Source organism: Equus caballus, chromosome 6 (genome assembly GCF_041296265.1).
Source record: "Equus caballus isolate H_3958 breed thoroughbred chromosome 6, TB-T2T, whole genome shotgun sequence".
NCBI classification, from domain to species: domain Eukaryota; kingdom Metazoa; phylum Chordata; class Mammalia; order Perissodactyla; family Equidae; genus Equus; species Equus caballus.
This window is the reverse complement of record NC_091689.1, coordinates 75439131-75458548: the sequence shown is the minus strand read 5'-3', so window position 1 is coordinate 75458548 and position 19418 is coordinate 75439131. Positions and strand designations below refer to the sequence as shown.

At 39.3% G+C, this 19418-nt stretch overlaps 1 protein-coding gene across 13 annotated transcripts in view; it reads right to left on the bottom strand.

Moving 5' to 3' along the window:
- The window catches only part of TMEM117 (transmembrane protein 117), a 432585-nt gene that overhangs the window by 409136 nt on the left and 4031 nt on the right, over positions 1–19418 (bottom strand). For all 13 annotated transcript variants that reach the window (XM_070271274.1, XM_023643408.2, XM_070271272.1 and 10 more), the window contains exon 2: positions 11916–12220. In XM_070271274.1, coding sequence (XP_070127375.1) covers positions 11916–11980 — 65 coding nt within the window. In that variant the 5' untranslated portion in view covers positions 11981–12220. The remainder of the gene's footprint in view (positions 1–11915; positions 12221–19418) is intronic.

The window sequence follows — 19418 nt, the reverse complement described above, 5'->3', positions numbered from 1 at the left end:
GACATAAGAGATAATGCTTATTCATTTATTGTCCATCTTTTCCCACTAGAGTGCAAACACAATCAGGCCAGGGACTTCATTCTGTTCACGGCTGGATCCCCAGAGCCTAGAAAATGCTCAGTAAGTATTTATTGAATGAACAAAATCAAGCCCTATACTATTAAGGCTCCTATACTTTGCAAATGAATTGAGCCAAATCAATGAGCATAATCCAAAAGAGTGAATCAGTTCAGGCAAACACTAAGCTCCAAAAAAAGAAATTCGGTGGCCTCAATATCTTCACAGCTCTAGATAAATGTCTATGAATGTCAATCTGCCTTTTCTTAAAGTCTCTTCTAGTGTTACAAATAACCAGAATAATACATTCATTTCTTTCAGCAAATTTGGAAAAGAAGGTAGGATGAACTAATGATAATTTAAGTTCCCAACTTTAGAAATAGATTGATATGCCTTATGTTCAGTACACGATGGGAACGGACTCAGAGAACAGAAGCTCTTAAAATGAAGACGTTATTTTTAAAAAAAGAAGAGTGTGCTTGCACTCAGGTCTTCCTTCACACCCTCACTTCCTTCCTTCTCCTCCACTCAACACTCATTGCCACTTCTAAATCCAGCCTTGAACACCTGAGGTCAGGTGGATCCTAGCAACCGTGGCACACCTCCCTGCCTCACGGCCAATCATCGCGCATTTTTCTTCCTACAATGTCATCCTTGTGATCAAAAACTTTTGATTTTCTTCTTTGATTTCATATTCTCTGGGTTTTTTGTTTGTTCGTTTGTTTTTCACAACAAGCTTGTACTACTTTTGTAATTTAAAATTAAAAAGGGAGGAACATGCTTCTTGGCTTTCTATTGTTTTCAGAATGAGTTTTAAGCTCCTGAACCTGAAATTCAAGACCTGTCACAATCTGCCTTGCAGCTTCCCTTTCCTGCCTCCTGTTGACGCAAGTCTGCTGAAGTAGGAACACTGCCTGACTAATAGTCTACTCCACAATCATTTGTCCTTTCCTTTCCCACAACTTTGCGCTTGCCATTTCCCCAGCTTGGGAAGCCCTCCTTCTCCCTCCAACAGAATTCTACTGGAGCTCAAGGCACAGTTTAGATTCAGACCCAAGAACTGTTGTAGAAACAGTGATCAGACACAGCCTCCTTAGGAGATGGTGAGTTCGCCATTATTAGAGGTGCTCAGAGACTGCCTGAAAATGTAACAAGGAAGCTCTCGCCAAATCCACTCACCTTGAGACTCTATGGTTTCCGTGAACTCCTACTTCTACCATGAAGCCGTATTTGACCATTTCTGTTGGGAATGACTTCTTGCCCCCTTCAGAATATATTGTCCATCCCACTTACATGTCAATTATATGGCACTGCAGTTCTATTATAGCTGTATTTTCATATGTCAGTGCCTAATCTCCATAGCTCACTGCAACCTCCTCAAAGACAGAGTCTCATGGCACCTAGCCCTGCCCCTTGCAAGTGATAGGTACTCAATATGTTTGGCAGTGATGATGCTGAGAAATGGTATAGTTCAAATAGGAATGACTTGGGAGGGACATAAAAGAAAGAGTGGATGGGTCATGAAGCAGCAGGAAACATTGCTTATACTCTTTCATGAGGTGGTCAGTCCAGTGTGGCCACAAGAGGGGACAGAGAAGGAACACAACATTTATTATATTCACAGGTCCTAGAGAGCCAGTCACTGCATGACTTGAGGGGGCCACATTGGGGGAAGAGACATGGAGGGCTATGGGAACAGACTCAACCAAGCAGGTGGGGAGCTGAGAGAGGAAGGACCTGTGGGCAAGAGCCTTTATTGGGGGTCAGGGGCACACAAGCCAAAGGTGCAATGGGATTTCACTGGTGTGTTTCAATGTCACTAGATCACATGAGGGGAGGGCAAGAAGGGAAACTTGTGGCAGAGGCCAGCCTTATCGCACTGGTACACCTGGCCACCTGGGCAGGGAGCTCCTAGTCTATTTGTGGGGCTGTTGAGGCAGCAGGAAAATACAAAGTTTAAAAATTTACAATACAAACATGAACTTCCCTGGGCTGCTAGAGGGCAAGTTCAAACTCGTTCTCTAGGGTTGATGTGTGCATTCACTGATCTTCTCTCAGCTGGTGTATCCTTGTCAATGGGCATGTCCTCAAGGACAAAGTATTATAACAAGTGTGGACTAGTCTAGGAAAATCTTGAGGTGTAATTACATTCCTCTTGACTCAAGGGGAAGTAGTATAGTCCGGCGCAGAAGGAGAGGTTACTGATGGCTGCAAGGGTAGGACGCACTGTGTGGAGATCTTCTGGGTCAGCAGCAATGACAGGCTTTGTCCTGGAACCGTATAACTTCTTGCTGGGTCAACTAAATGACTTTCTTTACCCAAAAGAAAGGACTGGTCAGGCAGGAAGTGGTGCCAGAAAAGATCCCTGAACACAGACAAAGTGGAGCGAAGCTGTAGGGAGAGGCCTAGCACAATCCAGTCCTGAGGCAGACATGGCTCCTTGGCTGCCAGTTCACCATCTGGGATGCCTGAAAAGGCACCTGTCGGGGAATCAGGAGGCTTCAGTTTATGTTCCAATTTTACCACTGGCTATTGTTGTGACCTTGGAGCCAAGCAAATCCACCCTGTGCATTTCTGTTTACCCATCAACAATAAGTTTGGGTCACAGCCATGATAAAAACACAAATCAAAAGCAACAGAACTGCTTTGATTACCACCAGTACTCAAAATCAAATATACAGCTTCAAGACCACCACTGGAAAGCGACTAGTTTGTCTTTGAAGAAGCCATGCACCTCTTATTCCAGCCTGACCCCCTGTGGACCCATGGGTCTTTTAATGACCCTTCTTGCCCCCTTCTATCAAGAATCCTGCACAGCAACACAGCTGCCATATCAGAACATTCTCCTACGTCCTCCCACCTACCAACACTTACCCTTTGGACCTAGACCTCCCAATGATACCAACTGTTACCATCCTTGTTGGTTCATCACACCTCCCAGGTAGCATGATACTTCCAGTCAGAGAAAATACCTTCAAGAAATGATTCGAGTCGCAGGAATTAATAAAAAGAAAAGAAGACAAACCAGGGAAAACTTTTATTTGTCAGTACCCTCTCAAATCACACTCCTCTCTCACCTAGGACTACTTACCCCATTATTGATAGAATCTCTATGTGGCTTTAAATGAATCAAGTGATCAAGCACTCTTCATTTCCAACTTTACTACTATAACTTGTTTAACCAGCTGTCAAGCTCCCCCCGTCTAGTTACATGTTATTAATCAGTGAAGTGGTTTCCCTCAGCACCGTGTGCATGGGTCTGCCTGCTGCAATTCCATTTGATAGTTGCTTTCAGAAGAAACTTCTAACATTACCTCCCCTCAGTGGGAAAGAAGAGGAAGTGGAGACAATGGTTGGACCTGGTAAGGAAAGGATGCCTTGGCTGCTGAATGACTCACCTCTAGCAAGGACAATAAAAAGTACCCAGAAAGGAACCTGGTTAATTATTGCTTAATTACAACACTCTAACCTCAGTTGGTCTTAAGTCTTAAGTCCTTGAGGCATCCTTTTACAGTGTTTGTATCCTCTGTCCTACGGGAACGAGAGCAGCCAGACGATCCTAGCACACCGAAAGCTACAGCTGATTGCCCTTTAGTGCTAATGGAAGCACAACTGACTGCACGGCAAACTAATGAAGGCACATAGCAAGCAGAGGTGGCAGGAAATGGCCGCATCCTTGGGATTTCCAGCCTTTCCTTTCTTTCCTGCTCTAAAAGAGAGAAGAACATCAACTGGATAAGTTTTTGTAAAGGACTATCAAGTTCAATAACTCCTGGACATCAAATTTCCCTATGAAAAGGGGTATTCCTTGAGGATTACTTTAATACTAAATATCAATCATTTCCCAGGTTACCTTTCCTAACCTTTCACATCAAAAATTTTGCTTTTTCCCTCTCTTATGTTAAAGGTACTCCAAACACCGGAATAACATTTTTCTCTAACTTGAATTCTGTGGTCACTTCTGACTCTAAAATGACTACAAAAATGAATTATGTGGTGACAACTTAAGTGTCAAGAAAAATGAAAATTCTGGCATTCAGTCTACATTCGTTGAGCATAAGATGGTGATAAATATTTAAATAATACCTATCATGAATATCAAATACTGTATTTTGAGAGGATAAAGCTTAAAACCATAGATATTCTATCTAAGTAGCATTTGGATACACATCATTTCTCCAAAATGAAGTCATCACCTTGATAGAACAATGCTAAAAATAATCACTTGTTGACAATCACTCTGAGTAGTAATAAATATACATTTTTTAATGTACTATCAAGTATCAGGATAAACCTGAGGGTCATTTATACTATTCAGCTATTCAGATATCAGATTAACACAAAAGAGGTCAGATCATACTCACATCATTAGATTAAAATAATGGTTTTCCTTCCTAAATATATGATCAAATATCTGTTTCTTTGTGTTCTGATATTCCTGTATCACCATGACTCTCTTGCCCACACTTTCCAGTATGTTTGTTTCTTTTATTGTGAAATAATAAAATCATATGTGTAGCTCAAACACAAAGAAAAAAATTTCACACCAGGCTTAAAGCCAAGACAACAGAAAACAAACAAGCATTTAGCCCTATAAAATTCATTAAATGACAAAACATTGTTGACTTACTTGGTATTTTATGAGAAACAGCTTTTGTTAAAACAAAACAAAAGAAAAAAATCCTAGAATTTGTCTCCTCAAATTTCTGGATGTATTGAGAATGGTTAATTCAGAACTTCCTATTTAAAACTAAAACAGACATACACAGAAAATAGCAAACTCCTTAATATTTCGCACAATATAAACACAAGAAAAATACACTCTCAACATGCATTCTTTTTTAGACGTCTAGTTATCAGTCAAATCATTCTTTTTTTAATCACAAGCTTCTAAAAGAGAATCATGATTTCTATGCAGCTGGATATCATGGGGGAACCAAAGATGTATAGGTCCGTTATTCAGTTTCTATAATTCTGAAATCCAGAAGACTCTGTAATTGATTTGTTGGCAAGACCTGACCAAAGCTGAATTCATTTAGTAGCAAAGCCTAACCTGAACTGATCTGAGGCTGTTTATAGTCCTTATTTATATCACTTCATGTGAATATTTATTCAGCTACAGATATATTAATATTTCTGATGATGGAATATTTCCTCAGCCCCATAGGGTGAGCTACTAAATACAGGCACATGCACTGAATTCTGAAACACATCTGGTGTCAAGGTTTAGATAAGACATGGTGGCCCCGGATATAGCTTAGTAAACCCACCCTGCACTGTTCTGAGCACTATTCAAGGTAAATGGGCCTTTGCCTAAGTTCTCCCTACCTGAACCCATAATTTACTGAACTCATTATCCTCTCTCACTGGATTCTCCTAATGACTTTCTCTCTTTTTTTTATAAGATAATCACTCTCTTAGTCACCGAGCCCAATCTTCCTAGTTACCAGTGATTTCCCCCTACTCTCACCTCTTCACAGCCCATCAGCTGTTGACACTTCACAAGGTTCCACATATCCCCATCCCATTCCAGACTGGCCCAAACAATCTCAAACCTGATGGTGGCAAGAGGCTCCAAAAGTAATTTCCTACTTTATTTCTACTCCCCTAATCTCTCCCTCTCCTATTCCCACTAGATTCTGCTTCAAGCTTAATCTCGTCCTCATCTCCCATCTTGTTCAAATTCTTCCCTTGAGTCAAATACCACAATGGAAGAAATAAAGTCCAAAGTATGAGACTGTCATTTAAAGACCAATGAATTTAGACTCAATTCTTCCTACTTTTCCACTGCATTTCCTGCCCTTTCCCAACACAATCCTTTCACTCCAGTCAAAATGAGCACGACCTCCTCAGATTTTCCCAGCTCCAAAAAAAGCTAAATTGTTCTCATCTTTTCTGCTCACGCCATCTACCCCATGACCTGAAATATGTAATGAATTCTTTGCATCAGATCTCACTATTTTAATCCCACTCAAGCTGGAGACTCAGCTTAGAGCCCACGTTGGCAGCAAAGCTTTCTTTTGCCTTCCTAGCCCACCGTGATCTCCCTTCTTGAATTCCCCCAGCTCTCACAGTTTGTGCTATTCATTTGATACTTGATATGCACTTCCTTGTATTATCAGAGTAATTAAATTTTCATGCATATGTATCTTATCTCTTTAACCAGATTTTAAATTCCTTGAGAGCAGAGACCATATCTCATATTTTATGAATGAACAAATGAATACCCCTCCATAGCTTACAATTAAAAGGAAACATGGGAAAGACATGTAAAAAACAAAGGAACATTAATTTATTTATTCATTCAAATTTATCAAATACTACTATGTTCCAGGCATTGTTTCAGGCACTGAGGATTAAATGATAAGCAACACAACATAATCTCTGCCCTCATGAGCCTTATGGCATAGCTAGGAAACTAGATATTAATGAAATAATTATACAAATAACTACATACACAAACGTATACACTTTGAAAAAGGAACCATGCAATATTAACAGGTTGAGAATCATTCTCATATGCCAAACTAGTCAACTCATTCTGAGTTGGCCTGTCCTCCATCCAGGTTAAAAAGAAAATTGCAACTAATAAAGGCTCTCTGCACGTGTCAGAAAACAAAACGAAAAGAAGACAAATAGGAGGAGCAGTTTATTTCAGAACCACATTTGTCACAATTGTGATGTTCTAAGATCCCTCCTGGGATAGTTATTCAGTCAGAAGGCATGACTTAGACCCTGATCACTTCGCCCTTCACAGAGTTACTTTCAAGGAATGACATCACAGAATTACTTTTATGCCTAAAAAGTTATTCTCTAAACTTTTATGAAAGTTTGCTTTAAGACACAAGAATACAAAATCCATTTCTGCATTTGGCACTTCACCATTCAGTGTCTTCTGTACAAAGCAAAGAGAAAAGAAATTCTCTAACAGAACTTAGGGCAAGGAAATTCCAGAATTTGGTGCCAAGAAAAATTCCCATGTGAAACTTGAAATTTTCATCATTTCTGACATCCAAAGCTATGTAATATATCACGTTTCCCCTTTTGCCCAGACTCCAAGGAAGTTCAAAACCAACAGGGTAATGAAACTCATGGAATATAAGCTCAAGAAACTAAATTCTCCTTTTTATATAAGTCTTATCACCAGCATAATAATTTTGGATTTTCCTATTCATGGATATTTCTAATGGAATCCTCCAAAAGGCTAGGATGCATTATTTGAACACATGCTTATTTTTTTAGACAATGAAATTATCCAAAAAAAATGGAAAGAGAGGCATTGGAAGAGTATAAACTGACATTCCAATGGAATCCAATTTTCATAAAGCCTAATATAATACTGACTTCAACAAAATTCAGTGTTAAACTGAAAGAAATCTTTCTGAAAGGTATCAATTTCAATTTCACGTGTGCTCCTAAATTATTTTCCACATTTGGGAAATGTGGGATTTGTGACCAGTCTAAAACCATAAAAGTTTAATGCTAATATGTAGGAAAATTAATTCTCTCATGTTATTCCAATCATACAGTGAAGGCAAAAGGGGAATAATTTAAAATGCATTTAATCATTTGTGTCTCTGATAACATGCAATTTCCAATTCGCATGAGTCACCATTTTTATTTGAGACAATTCCCACTACAAATTATAAATCATGTTCTTAACTAGCCACAAAATTGTAATATTTATGTCTCATAAAAAAATAAAATTTATAACCAATGAACTGGATTAAATCACGTGCTCACAGACTCATTTACTCCTCCTCACAAATGCTTTAAACTGGCGACGTTGTGTTGTCCTTTTGGAGTCTAATAGGAAGAGAATTTAAATAATAAAATACACGAGGGAAGACTAACGAGTCATTAAAATGAAAAGGGTAGCAGGATTCTATTTAATATTTTTATTTGGCATTTCAAAAGAGAATTACAAACAAGAAATTGCTCACTTGATCTCACAAAATGTTTCCTATTATTTTGTAAACCATTCCAATTTCTGTAACTAAAATTTCTGTGCTTATAATTAACAACGCCACTCCTCTCAACATACATACACCATCATCACCATCACCACCACTACTACAAGCTTGCATCTACAAATTGTTAAAGGTTTAAATATGGCCTTTAAAAAAATCAATTATGTACAAATGTTAGTTATTTGGGAACAAGGGGTGGAAACATTTATCACATTCCAAGCCAAAAAGAACACTGTTACGCTTGCATTAAATTTTGGATTCTTTTCCATAATTTGCACAGCTGTCAGTTCCAGAGCATGCTGCTGTAGATTCTTTGGTGCAAGTGGACATAAGTGGGAGCTGGAGGGAAGACAACTTAAGTCTGACAGGAGGGAGTCAGAGAGCGTAACAGAGGAAATAATGCTTGAAGTTGGATGTGAAGGAAAAAGAGAAATGAGCCAAGTTAATAAGAAGGGGACGAGCATGATGGGCATAGGAGAGCACATATGGAAAGGCACAGAGGCATGAGAGAACATGGCAGGTTTGAAAAGCGGCAAATAATTCTGCACAGTGTGGAATGTCAAGAGAGCAGGTTAAAAGTCAGGCAGGAGTAGATCATAACAAGCTTTGGATAGCAATCACAGGAGTTTAGGTTTTATTCTGTAGGAGCTATTCAGCCATGTAGAAAAATTATTCCAGTAGCAAAATCCAGAATGAACCGGAGGAGGAGAGAATTATTAGGAGCAAATAATTAAAAGCCTGTGAATGAAGGAAGCAACAATGGCCCTGAAGGGAGATAGAAGGAGAAGGCCAGTTTGGAATTCATTAGAAAATTCAATCAGGAGTCTGGTTATCTTATCCAGTTATCGCCAAGATTTGCAGACAGTTTTCATTCCTTGTCTAATACCCCATATAATTTCATAGATTTTTTAATAAGAAAAAAAGAAGGAAATTGCCAAATAGTAGTGATACAGCTGACTACATTATAGAACCTTTCCTACTGTAAGCAAATATAAATGGGACACGCTTTTGCATTACTTTAAAATAATTTGTAGTCAATAAACCACCTGAAATCTAGAGAGACTTTTCAGGGCTGAATTATTTATACCAACAGGAGAATTAAAAAGTAAGCCATGGCTGGAATGTGATTTTAGTATAAGAGATAAGAGGTTACAACAGAATAACTTAACAAAATGAAGCAATTACAAAACCAAATGATCTGCCCTTATTATTAATACCATTGCCTTGACCATACGATTCTCAATCAGTATTTAATATAGGCAGATAACTTTTCTCCAAACTCCTTAGCTTTCTACATAGAGCCAATTTACTGAATGGATTACAAACACATCCAGCCATTGCTCATAAAGGATATCTACAGTTTTGTTTGCCCAGCCATTTTGCTGCTCCACCCATTTCGGAAACTGACCCTCTCCCATTCTACCTCCTCCCCCAACCTCTTCTATCCCTATGATTACTATGCACATTACCATGCTGGTTCAATAGGTCTGGTGGGTGGCCCAACTAACACCCAGTTCCTAGATATCCTCGGTGTCAATGACCTGTCTCGCTACTTTACATTAGCACACAGTCTCTAAAGAACACACCCTAGTTGCAAATCACCACTAAAGAATGGCTGTACTTCTGTTACATGTCATCTAACCACACCCATCAATCCTTTCCCTTTTCTTACTCCCATTTCACCCATAAGGTTTCATCTAAATCTTCAGGCTTTTGCCCACTCTTCTCAGACCATCGCCTTCCTCACCTCCTTCCCTTGTCCAGCCAGAACCCCCTGTTAATCAAATCAATAACCCTTTCATTAGAATATTCCTTTATTTTCCACCCTTTGTTTCCAATACAGCAAGCTTGAGCATTCCCCACCCAGATGAATCACTCTCAAATTCTGTTCCAGGTGACTGAGCTCTCATAAAGAAAACTGCTCAATGATTCAAATCGGTGGCATTCAACTTTATAGTGGCTAACTAACCTCAACAGCCCTCAGAGATAATCAGTAACCCCCTCATTTGTCCCTAGTCAGTTCGCATCTATACTCCCTAGAGTAGCTGTTCCAAACCTCAACCATTTTCTTAAATCCCTTGCATCATCCAATCCCTCCATCTTTATCTTTAGCTCTTCCTTCCACATAGTGAAACAGAGATCACCAGGTGGGAGCACAGTCACTCTCTACTCCTCTACCTCACAAGTGCCTATCAGAGTACCGCCCTTTTTTTTACTCAGGACTATTTCTAAGGAACCAGGGTTTCTCCTCCTGTCCTCTCTAAGACCACCATTTCTACCTGTGTCCTAAGTCACAGACCAAAGAAACCTTCAGAGATGCTGTCTTTCTTCTATATCTTTATCTGCACTTCAATCTAGCTCCTTCCCCGACAATGACAAGCAGATCAATTAATCTTACCCCTCAAGTAAAACCACCACCGCCAACAACAACAAAATCTTCCGTTGGTCCTTCTCCCATTTTTAGCTATTTCCCATTTCCTTCTTCCATTTCATCAACAAACCTCTTGAAACCATGCACATATATAATAAATACAAAATCTGTACATTTTATCAACTTATGTAATAGAAATGGATGGCAATAGTTTGAGGAGTAAATAAAAATTGGGAAGAATACATATGTAATATTATGTCTACATGTATATATATTTTTTATTTGTTTATTCCTTAAACCATTGTCATGTTTCTAACTAAACTTCTAAAGTGAAAATACCCACACTAAATCAAACATGATCTTATTATTGTTAAATGCAAAGTTCTATTACTAAGTTCTCTTCCTAATTGACCCAGCACTATTTAAATCTTCCTTTTTCCCTATAGCACTTATCACCTCTTTGCATATTATACATTTATCTGATAAGTGTCTTTCTCTCTCCTGTAGGATTTAAGTTTTTATGAGGGCAGAGACTCTGCCCTTTTGATTCAATTTCTAAAATAATGTCTGACATGTAATAAGTGATCAATGAGTATTTGTTTAAAAAATATCACCCACCAACTGGCCCAAATAGATCAGAGCAGAGGTGGGAATCACACCCAAACTGGGTCAACTTCAGGCTCTTTACTGAGAGTTTAAACTTGGGAGCAAGAGAGTCAAGCCAGTCTCTGTGAGAGGATGTAAACTGATCTTCAGTGTGAATGGAGAATGAAGCAGATATGATAGAGAAGTTAAGACACAGAACATCCTTATGGAATTCAAGCCCCTGGTTTCATTTATCCTAATTATCAAAATAAAATCTAACGTTGGTCTCTGTGAAATATCTCAATATTGTTATAATAAGTTACATTTTTAACTTAAACTAATTTAGCTCTTTTCCTATCGCATACTACCAAGAGATTTCTTACTAATATACTGTTCTGTGGTTGAACAGCCTCAAAATAAACATCCTAAAGCCAACGTTCAAAAAGAAAAAGGAAAGAAAGAAATGAGGGTAAAAAGGTGGAGTTCCCATTCTAATTCCCTGAATGAACAATATGTATAAATATATGGGCAATGGTTAACTTACTTTAACAAAAATGTGGTATGATATGGAGGCATTCTCTTTACGACTTACAAACTCTTTATGATACCATACTTAGGTACCATCTATGGGAAAAGAGCTATTTTCCTGTCTTCTCTAAATAAGACTACACCCACATTCATTTTAACTCTAAAGCCATTTTTTGAAATGAATTTTGGTACTAATTTTATCTCATGCTCATTTTCCTTAGGCCATAGAAAAGTAGACCATTAAACAGAGAATAGCTGAAGAACCTAGCTACAACAGTGCATAGCAAATTAAGGCTGCAGGGGAAACTGAAATACAACCTAAATTGGCACTTAGAAATAACAAAGCTCTATCTTGGAAAATAGAAGTTAAATAATTATCAACATTACATTTCACGGGTACTTACCAAACAAACGCTGATGGAACAGAAATTTCCCAGCTATTAGTCCTATGAGAATGGCAAGTAGCCATAGAAGCACCTTCAGAAGCCTCCAGCCAACTCCTCTAGGGTATTTATTTGTTACAAATGAAAAACAGTTTCCAACAACAATGACGTTGGCTTCTGTTTGGCTATGAGAAACTGGGTCCTCCGCAAATATTAAGAAGTTAAAGAAGATCACCAAGTAAGCCACGATCATGCGAGACCAGGGATGCTGGAAATAATAGCGAAAGTCTTTACCCATCCTTCAAAACTTCAGTTCCGTAGTTTACCTGTATAAGAAAAGATACACAGAGTTAGAGCAGAAAACAAATAGTCTCTCTCTTCCTGTTATCTGTTCAGATTTCTAATGGCTCCATAAAAGGTATTTGAAAAAGATGACACCTGTTCCTGCAAGACAAGTCTGAGATTGAGGAAAGTAAATATTGTCCCTTGCCTGTCATCTAATCATATCTCTGATCCCATGTGGATTTAGGAAAGAAAAAGAATAAAAGAGTAGAGGGAGAGGAAGGTACTTTAGGGGGCAATACACCGTCCAAAATTGGGATGATGACCAAGGTGACATGCAGCTGTGATCTTACAGGGAAACGCAGAGGAAAAAAACAATGCAGTACTTCTCCTCTTTCAAATTATGTTACAGTCATAATACTGAGTCATTAAAGATTAAAGCACTGTAGAAGTAAACTGAGCACATATGAACAAAAGCTAAACATCATCCTCTGCCCAAATCCCTCTCCTTAGAGTTAAGATCCCTTAATAATTGGGTGGATATACTTTCAGATATTTTTCTACACATTGACAAATGTGCATATATGTATGGGGTTTTATAAAAATGTTCACAGGGGCTGGCCTGGTGGCATAGTGGTTAAGTTCACGTGCTCTACTTTGGCAGCCTGGGGTTCACAGGTTCGGATCCCAGGAGCAGACCTACCCACTGCTCATCAAGCCATGCTGTGGCAGCATCCCACATACAAAGTAGAGGAAGACTAGCACAGATGTTAACTCAGGGACTTCCTCATAAAAAAAAAGAAAGGTCTCAGTCTAGTTGTCAAGTAATTTCAACACAGAATAAGTTTAGTGAAATAGCTTAGTCTGTGGTAGAGTAGTTGTATGCAGGGGGGTTTGGGCAACTGTGCTTGTCAGAAGTGAGGAGAAAGGGGAAGATTTCAAAGAGGAGGACATACTCCAAATCGAGGTTGGAGGATTAGTAGGATTTTTTTCCCCAGTGAAGAAGACAAGGATGCTCAATCTATGCACACGCCATGGCACAGAGTCATGGAAAATATGTACTATGCCTACAGCAGTGGGTCCTAACCTGGATGTGCGTTGGAAGCACTGCAGCTTTCTTAAAATGCTGATGTCCAGGCCCCACCTCCAAAGTCTTCCTCAGCTCCTGCCTCTTTCCTCTTTGGGAGCGAGCCCTCCCATAAAGAACTCAAGCCTGCCTAGGTCCACCAGGGCTGTGACTGGGTGATTAAGTCTAATTCTGGGGTTCAGTTTTGGTGAGCACATTTGGTGCTCAGACTAAGCTATACCTTTTTGTTTTTCCAGCAATAAAGCTGATTAAATCTGGGATTAAAAGAGAATAATAAAGGCAGTCATTTCACTGCAATCTGCCAATTCTTCTTTCTTTTCTCAATTTACACAGAACTGAAAGAGAAAAGAGGGACCCTTACAAAGTCTACAGCTCTGACTTGCCAGGCTCTGTGCTGTATGTCTGCATGCATCATAATTTCATTTTCATAGCAATTCTCTGAAATACCATTATTATCATTCCCATCACTTCACTTACAGAGAGGGAACCGAGGTCCACACAGATATGTAACTTGCCCAAAGTCACCCAGCAAGAGAGCTCTGATCTGAGCCTCCGAAGTCTGACCGGAGGGCCTGATCACCATCTCTGCACACAGTCAGATCAGTTCCAGGCGTTTTCCCTACCAATGCGGGCAGACCCAGTCCCCAGCCCCAGGGATGTCATCCCTTGAAAGCCTTCTGGAGACACACTCTTCTCTAGAGACAATTATATTAAGTCTGTAATGTATACAGTCATGAGTTGCCTAACAACATTTTGGTCAAGGACAGATCGCACACACAATGGTGGTCCCATAAGATTAGTACCGTATAGCCTAGATGTAGTAGGCTATATCATCTAGCTTTATGAAAGTACTGTAGGGGAGGAAGAAATTTTCCTCTACCCTTCTAGGTTCTTCTGGCTGGTCTAAGAATTAAATTGACATAAGACAGATTAACAGGAGAAAAACAAACAAAAGTTTAATAACATGTATATATGGGAGAAACCCAGGAAAACCAAGTAACCCACCAAAATGGTCAAAGCACTCACTTTAAATACCATCCTCAGCTAAAGACAAAAGAAGATGTTAGGGGTGGGGAAAGTCAGGGACTTCAAAGGGAAGGAAGGCAATTTACAGGTGGGTGAAAAGGAGAAAATGTTTGGAAAACAAGTGTTTGGCCACACAGAAACAGAAGAACACAGAGTGGAGCCCAACAGACTTTTCTAGGTTCCTCCCTGTCTATCGCCCAGTTCACGTTATGCTAAGGTGATAGCCAGCTTCCTGAGACAAGCTTTTTTATGTAAATTCTTCTAGGCAGTTAAGAAGGAGGTAATAAGAAAAACTTTGAGCCTTTCATTTCTTAAAAGAATTAACCTAAAATGAGCCTTATGTTAAAGAGACACATTTTGGGGTGATAAATTTTGTTCCCCTTCAGTACACTCCATGATGTTCATACAACAACAAAATTGCCTAATGATGCATTTCTTAGAACATATCCCCATCATTACATAACTATGTAATTACACATTACACATGACTACACTTCTATAGCCCACGAAAATATATATATGTGAAACAATCTTTCACAAATCCTGAGCACTCTGGGAAAGGAGTATCCATTGGTAAATATTCTCATTTTACATACGGCCAAAAGTACAAAGATCCACGAGCATAAAGTAACTCTAAGTCAATGGAAAATCTGAGAATAGGCTCCAAGGTCCCCAAGTTCCAGTCCAACATTCTGGGGTGATGAATGTCAACCATCTAAGTTACTGAAGACTTGTCTTAACTATGTTAGAAAAGCACATGAAAGGACTGTAAACACATGAAAGGATTGGCAATAAAATTCAGCAAAACAAATAGTCACTGTGCCTTGGATTCATAAATCTTCTACACAAATTCAAGTCCCTTGTGATCTTCGTGAATACTCTGAAATATCTGTTCTCAGGGATTGCAGCTCAGATTGCCTAGGAATGGTGGCTATCCAAAGATTGTTTTGTTTTTTTTTTAACGTTTGGTTCATCACCCAGTCCAGCAGCAGAGACCTGTGTGGTTCTCACACCAAAGAAAGCAGACAAAGCACTGAGAATATAAACAAACATCATGCAGTTTTGGGATATTCAATATGCAAGGATGCCAGAATGCGTCAGTTAACTGAATTTCATACAACATCTCTGGAAATGTTCAAAGACCACCACCACAAGAGAATGCACAGAAATCAACTCAAGGCCAATGAGTCTTTGAAGTAGGAATAGCTCCTACATGCCCATCAGAACTGGACAGGGGTATCATTTCAGAAGTTGCTATAACAGGTTTTTATGGTGCTTCTCTTATTGGTGAGGAATTCTGGTGTAGTCACCCCACCACCGTCCCTCCCCCTCCCCACGCACAATCAAGGCAGCAGGATTTAGAACACTGAATACATATGACCTTGATTTTTGTTTTTAAAAATGCTTTTTTAAAAACATCTTGGAGACAGCTGTTCCTCTCCAGTATTTCTATCATTTCAAGAGAGACAACAACAGTATTGAGCAACAATCCTGCACTCGTACAGATGGTAATTCCCACAGTAAGCTATGAACGCTACTATCCCTCCCATGTTACAGGTAAAAAACAACAAGGGCTCAGAGCAGTTGCCACCTGTTTAATTCACATATCCAGAACGTGGAAGAGCCAGCACTTCAATCCAAATCCATTCCTAGCCCTTGATCTCTGGAACATACCACAAAGCTGGAAGTGTTTCTCCCAATAAAATCATTTCCCATCACATTTACAGCATACTCTTTATTTCCATTAAGAGACTTAGCTACTTAGATACTAGCTGAATGAACAGGACTCCATTATTGACCATCATTTGGTCTTTTTATTTTATGCTAAACATGGCTGACATTTATTCCTGCCTCATACTCCAAAGCTGAACTGATGTCTTCTAGGGGGTGCCAAATTTCAAAACCTACATAATAACTTGAATAAAACCTCTGCTTATTTCCACTTCCTGACTTCACACACAAGGTTACCAAAAGTTTGCCTAGTCATCTTGGCCTTATTTTCTAGTACCTTAGGCACCTGATATCCATGGCAGCAAAATTGTTTTCACCTCTGTAGTTCACATAAAGCATCTTTATGATCAATATGACCATTTGTTGATTCTAACATCAGTAATCCGGGATTGAAGTTGGGTAGGCTACACAGTGTACATAGTCTGAAAAACCTTTTAATTTTTTAAAATTCAATTCTGAAACCACTGACGAGCTTTACCTTAAATAAATTTGCTTTTATCTAAGCTCTCAGCATATCATGGTGAAATAATCTGTTTATGCGTTTGTCTCCCTCAGTAGATCATAAGGTCCTCAGGGAAGGGCCTATTTGCTTCCAGGGCACAGCACAGGGCCAGGCTCACAGTGGGCAATTAAACACTTACTGGACGAGCTGAGTGGTACACTATGAAAGAGAAGCCCCCTCATTGTTTACGTGAGATGAGAAGGCAAAGCAACCTGCCATGAGCTTCCACGAAGAGAAGAGAACAGCACAGCAGAGCAGATGAATCCAAAGACTGCAACGATGACTCGGCCAGTACCAGCAGAGATGCACCTCCACTCAACAGCATCTCATTGCAGCACCAGGTTCTGAGTTATTACCATTATTAGTAAGACTAACCTTTATTGAGTACTAACCATATACTAGTCACTATGCTAATGAGCTTTACAAATATTTCATTTAAATTTCACAGCAGCCCCATGAAAAAAACACTCTTATTTTACCCATTTTACAAATGTTGAAACTGAGACTTAGAGTGTAGTAACTTGCACCAAATAACGAAATGAGTCTATGCCAGAGCCAGGATTCAAATCCAAGCTACCCAGCTTCAACACTCTATGCTATGCCTTCCCCTCACAAAGACACAAATTTCAAAATCTTGCCCTTTACATGTTGGTTAGAAAATTCCTGATACAGCCTTCTGATAGAAAAGATTCACAGTACTTCTAGGATGAACGAGTCTACTATTACTATTCAAATTGACCTTGGTAGCGTGATCAGAAAGAACTAGGATCACATGACCGACTACAGGATTGCTGGAATTTTTTTCTTCTCCTTTGAGCATCAGTATAAGTAGTTGAGTTGATCTGACTGTCCTTTTGCAATGTATCGCTGATGCTCATCCTGTGATGTTCCAACTACGCTTATGGAGAACACTGCATCTCTGAGAACTGGACTAATCCACACCACTTAATTCTCTCTTGTAAGTAACAACATCATTAGGTAGAGGCCACTATCAACAGCTTGAAAGCCTCTGCTTTTTCATGTAATAGCAGTGATGAAGACATTGGTAACTACGCGTTGAAACTTCATATACTGTCTGATAATCCAGAGGCCTTCTACCATTGTTTCCAACTCTACAAGGACTAATATTTATACTAGATATTAGGAATGCCGCACATTTTACTACAAGCCAGTACGTCATCTGGTACTAAAGGCTAAGAATGGAAAGGAATTCAAAGGAAAAGTGGAAGAGAGGTAAGAACGCTCAAGTTGGGAGGATCCTTTGAGCAAAGGCACAGAAGTCCCATCTGGGACAGACATAGTGAGGGATCAGTAATTTTGTGTGGCTGGAACACAGAACACTTGGAGGTACCTACTGAGAGTTAAGGATAATTTGGGGCCGCTTCAAGGAAGATTATACAAGTGCTGTTCTGTATTTTACTGAGTAGAGAATAGGGAATCAAAGATTTCAGAGCAGAAGGGTGATACACTTGATTGGAGCATGGTTTTAGAAAGATTTCTCTGGCAGGCTGGAAAATGATCCACTGCTATGAGGCAGGATGAAAGTGGGGAGACTAGTTTAGAGGCAACTCCAACAGTTTAAGTAAAAGATAATCAGGTACTAGACCAGGGTAACATCGATGCCATAATAATTTGTTTGATTGAAACAGAGTACCCTGCCTTCACTACTTATTAGGGTCTTCACAAATAAATAAAAACACTCACAGATTTCAAGAGTGCGAATTTCATATTTCTCAGCAGGGACCCTGGTTCAGGTGATAGGTTTTGAATAATGACATGTATGATTAAGATGAAATGCATCACCTACATTTAACAAAATTTACAGATGCATATGGAAAAGTCCTTGATGAACAAATATGCTATACAAAAGACATTATTACTAGCCATGTAAACCACACCCAAAGCACAGCTCTGCTAATGTCAGTCTTCGGATCTAGCAATACCTAACCAGGCAACACGAACACATCAATTCATTGTGGAGCACTATTCTAGGATAAGAAGAGAATCTCTCCAAATTTTCTGAAGCTCCTTGGTATTTATGTCTTATAATTCACCTGCAACCCCTCTGAGCTCTTGTTAAAGGACTTATCGAAGATGACTGTGCCCGTACTCTGCCAAGAGTGTGAACTTCATTTCAGCACCTTGAATCCAATTTCTCGAAAAATAATTTTTAAAAACACTTCTTCCTGTGCTTTATGTTTTTGTGGTATGCACTTTGTGACGCATACAGCTGTGTTTTGGACCGTACTTGGCTACGTAAGCACTAGATAAAGGCTATTTTCTTCCATTACCTAGTTCTAGTAGTATACTAAAATACATAAAGTTCTCTGCAGTAAACAGAACAATTTTTATAATCATTTCACTTAATCCCTAGGATATAATCAGTTTTAAAATTGTTATGTCAAAAGGGCAGACAGAGCTTTAAATTATTTAAATTATTTCCTTAAAAGATAAAGAATGATACAGCCTATATTTACATCACACCTTACCTCTTACGGTTTTTAGTGGGCAAAATCACACCATTAGAGTGATTCAAAGGAATTAGGAACTTGATTTTCAGAGGGCAGCCTAATGTGGTGGAAGGAATATGGTCCAGATCTACCTGACTCTGCTACACACTAGCTCTGCAACTTTGGGCAAATCCCTAACCTCTCTGAGATTCCATTTCTTCACCAGTAAAATCCTAAAGAAAGTACTTTCCTCATAGGGTTGAAGTGAAGACTAAAGGAGATTTCATTTGTAAAGTGCCTGGTCACTTGCAGGTACTTCCTACCCTGAAGACCACTGTTAAAATAGGAGTGACTCTTGGTCATTCCCATTAAAAATGAGCATGAAGAGGCTGGCCAAGTGGCGTAGTGGTTAACTTTGAGTGCTCCACTTCAGTGGCCCAGGGTTC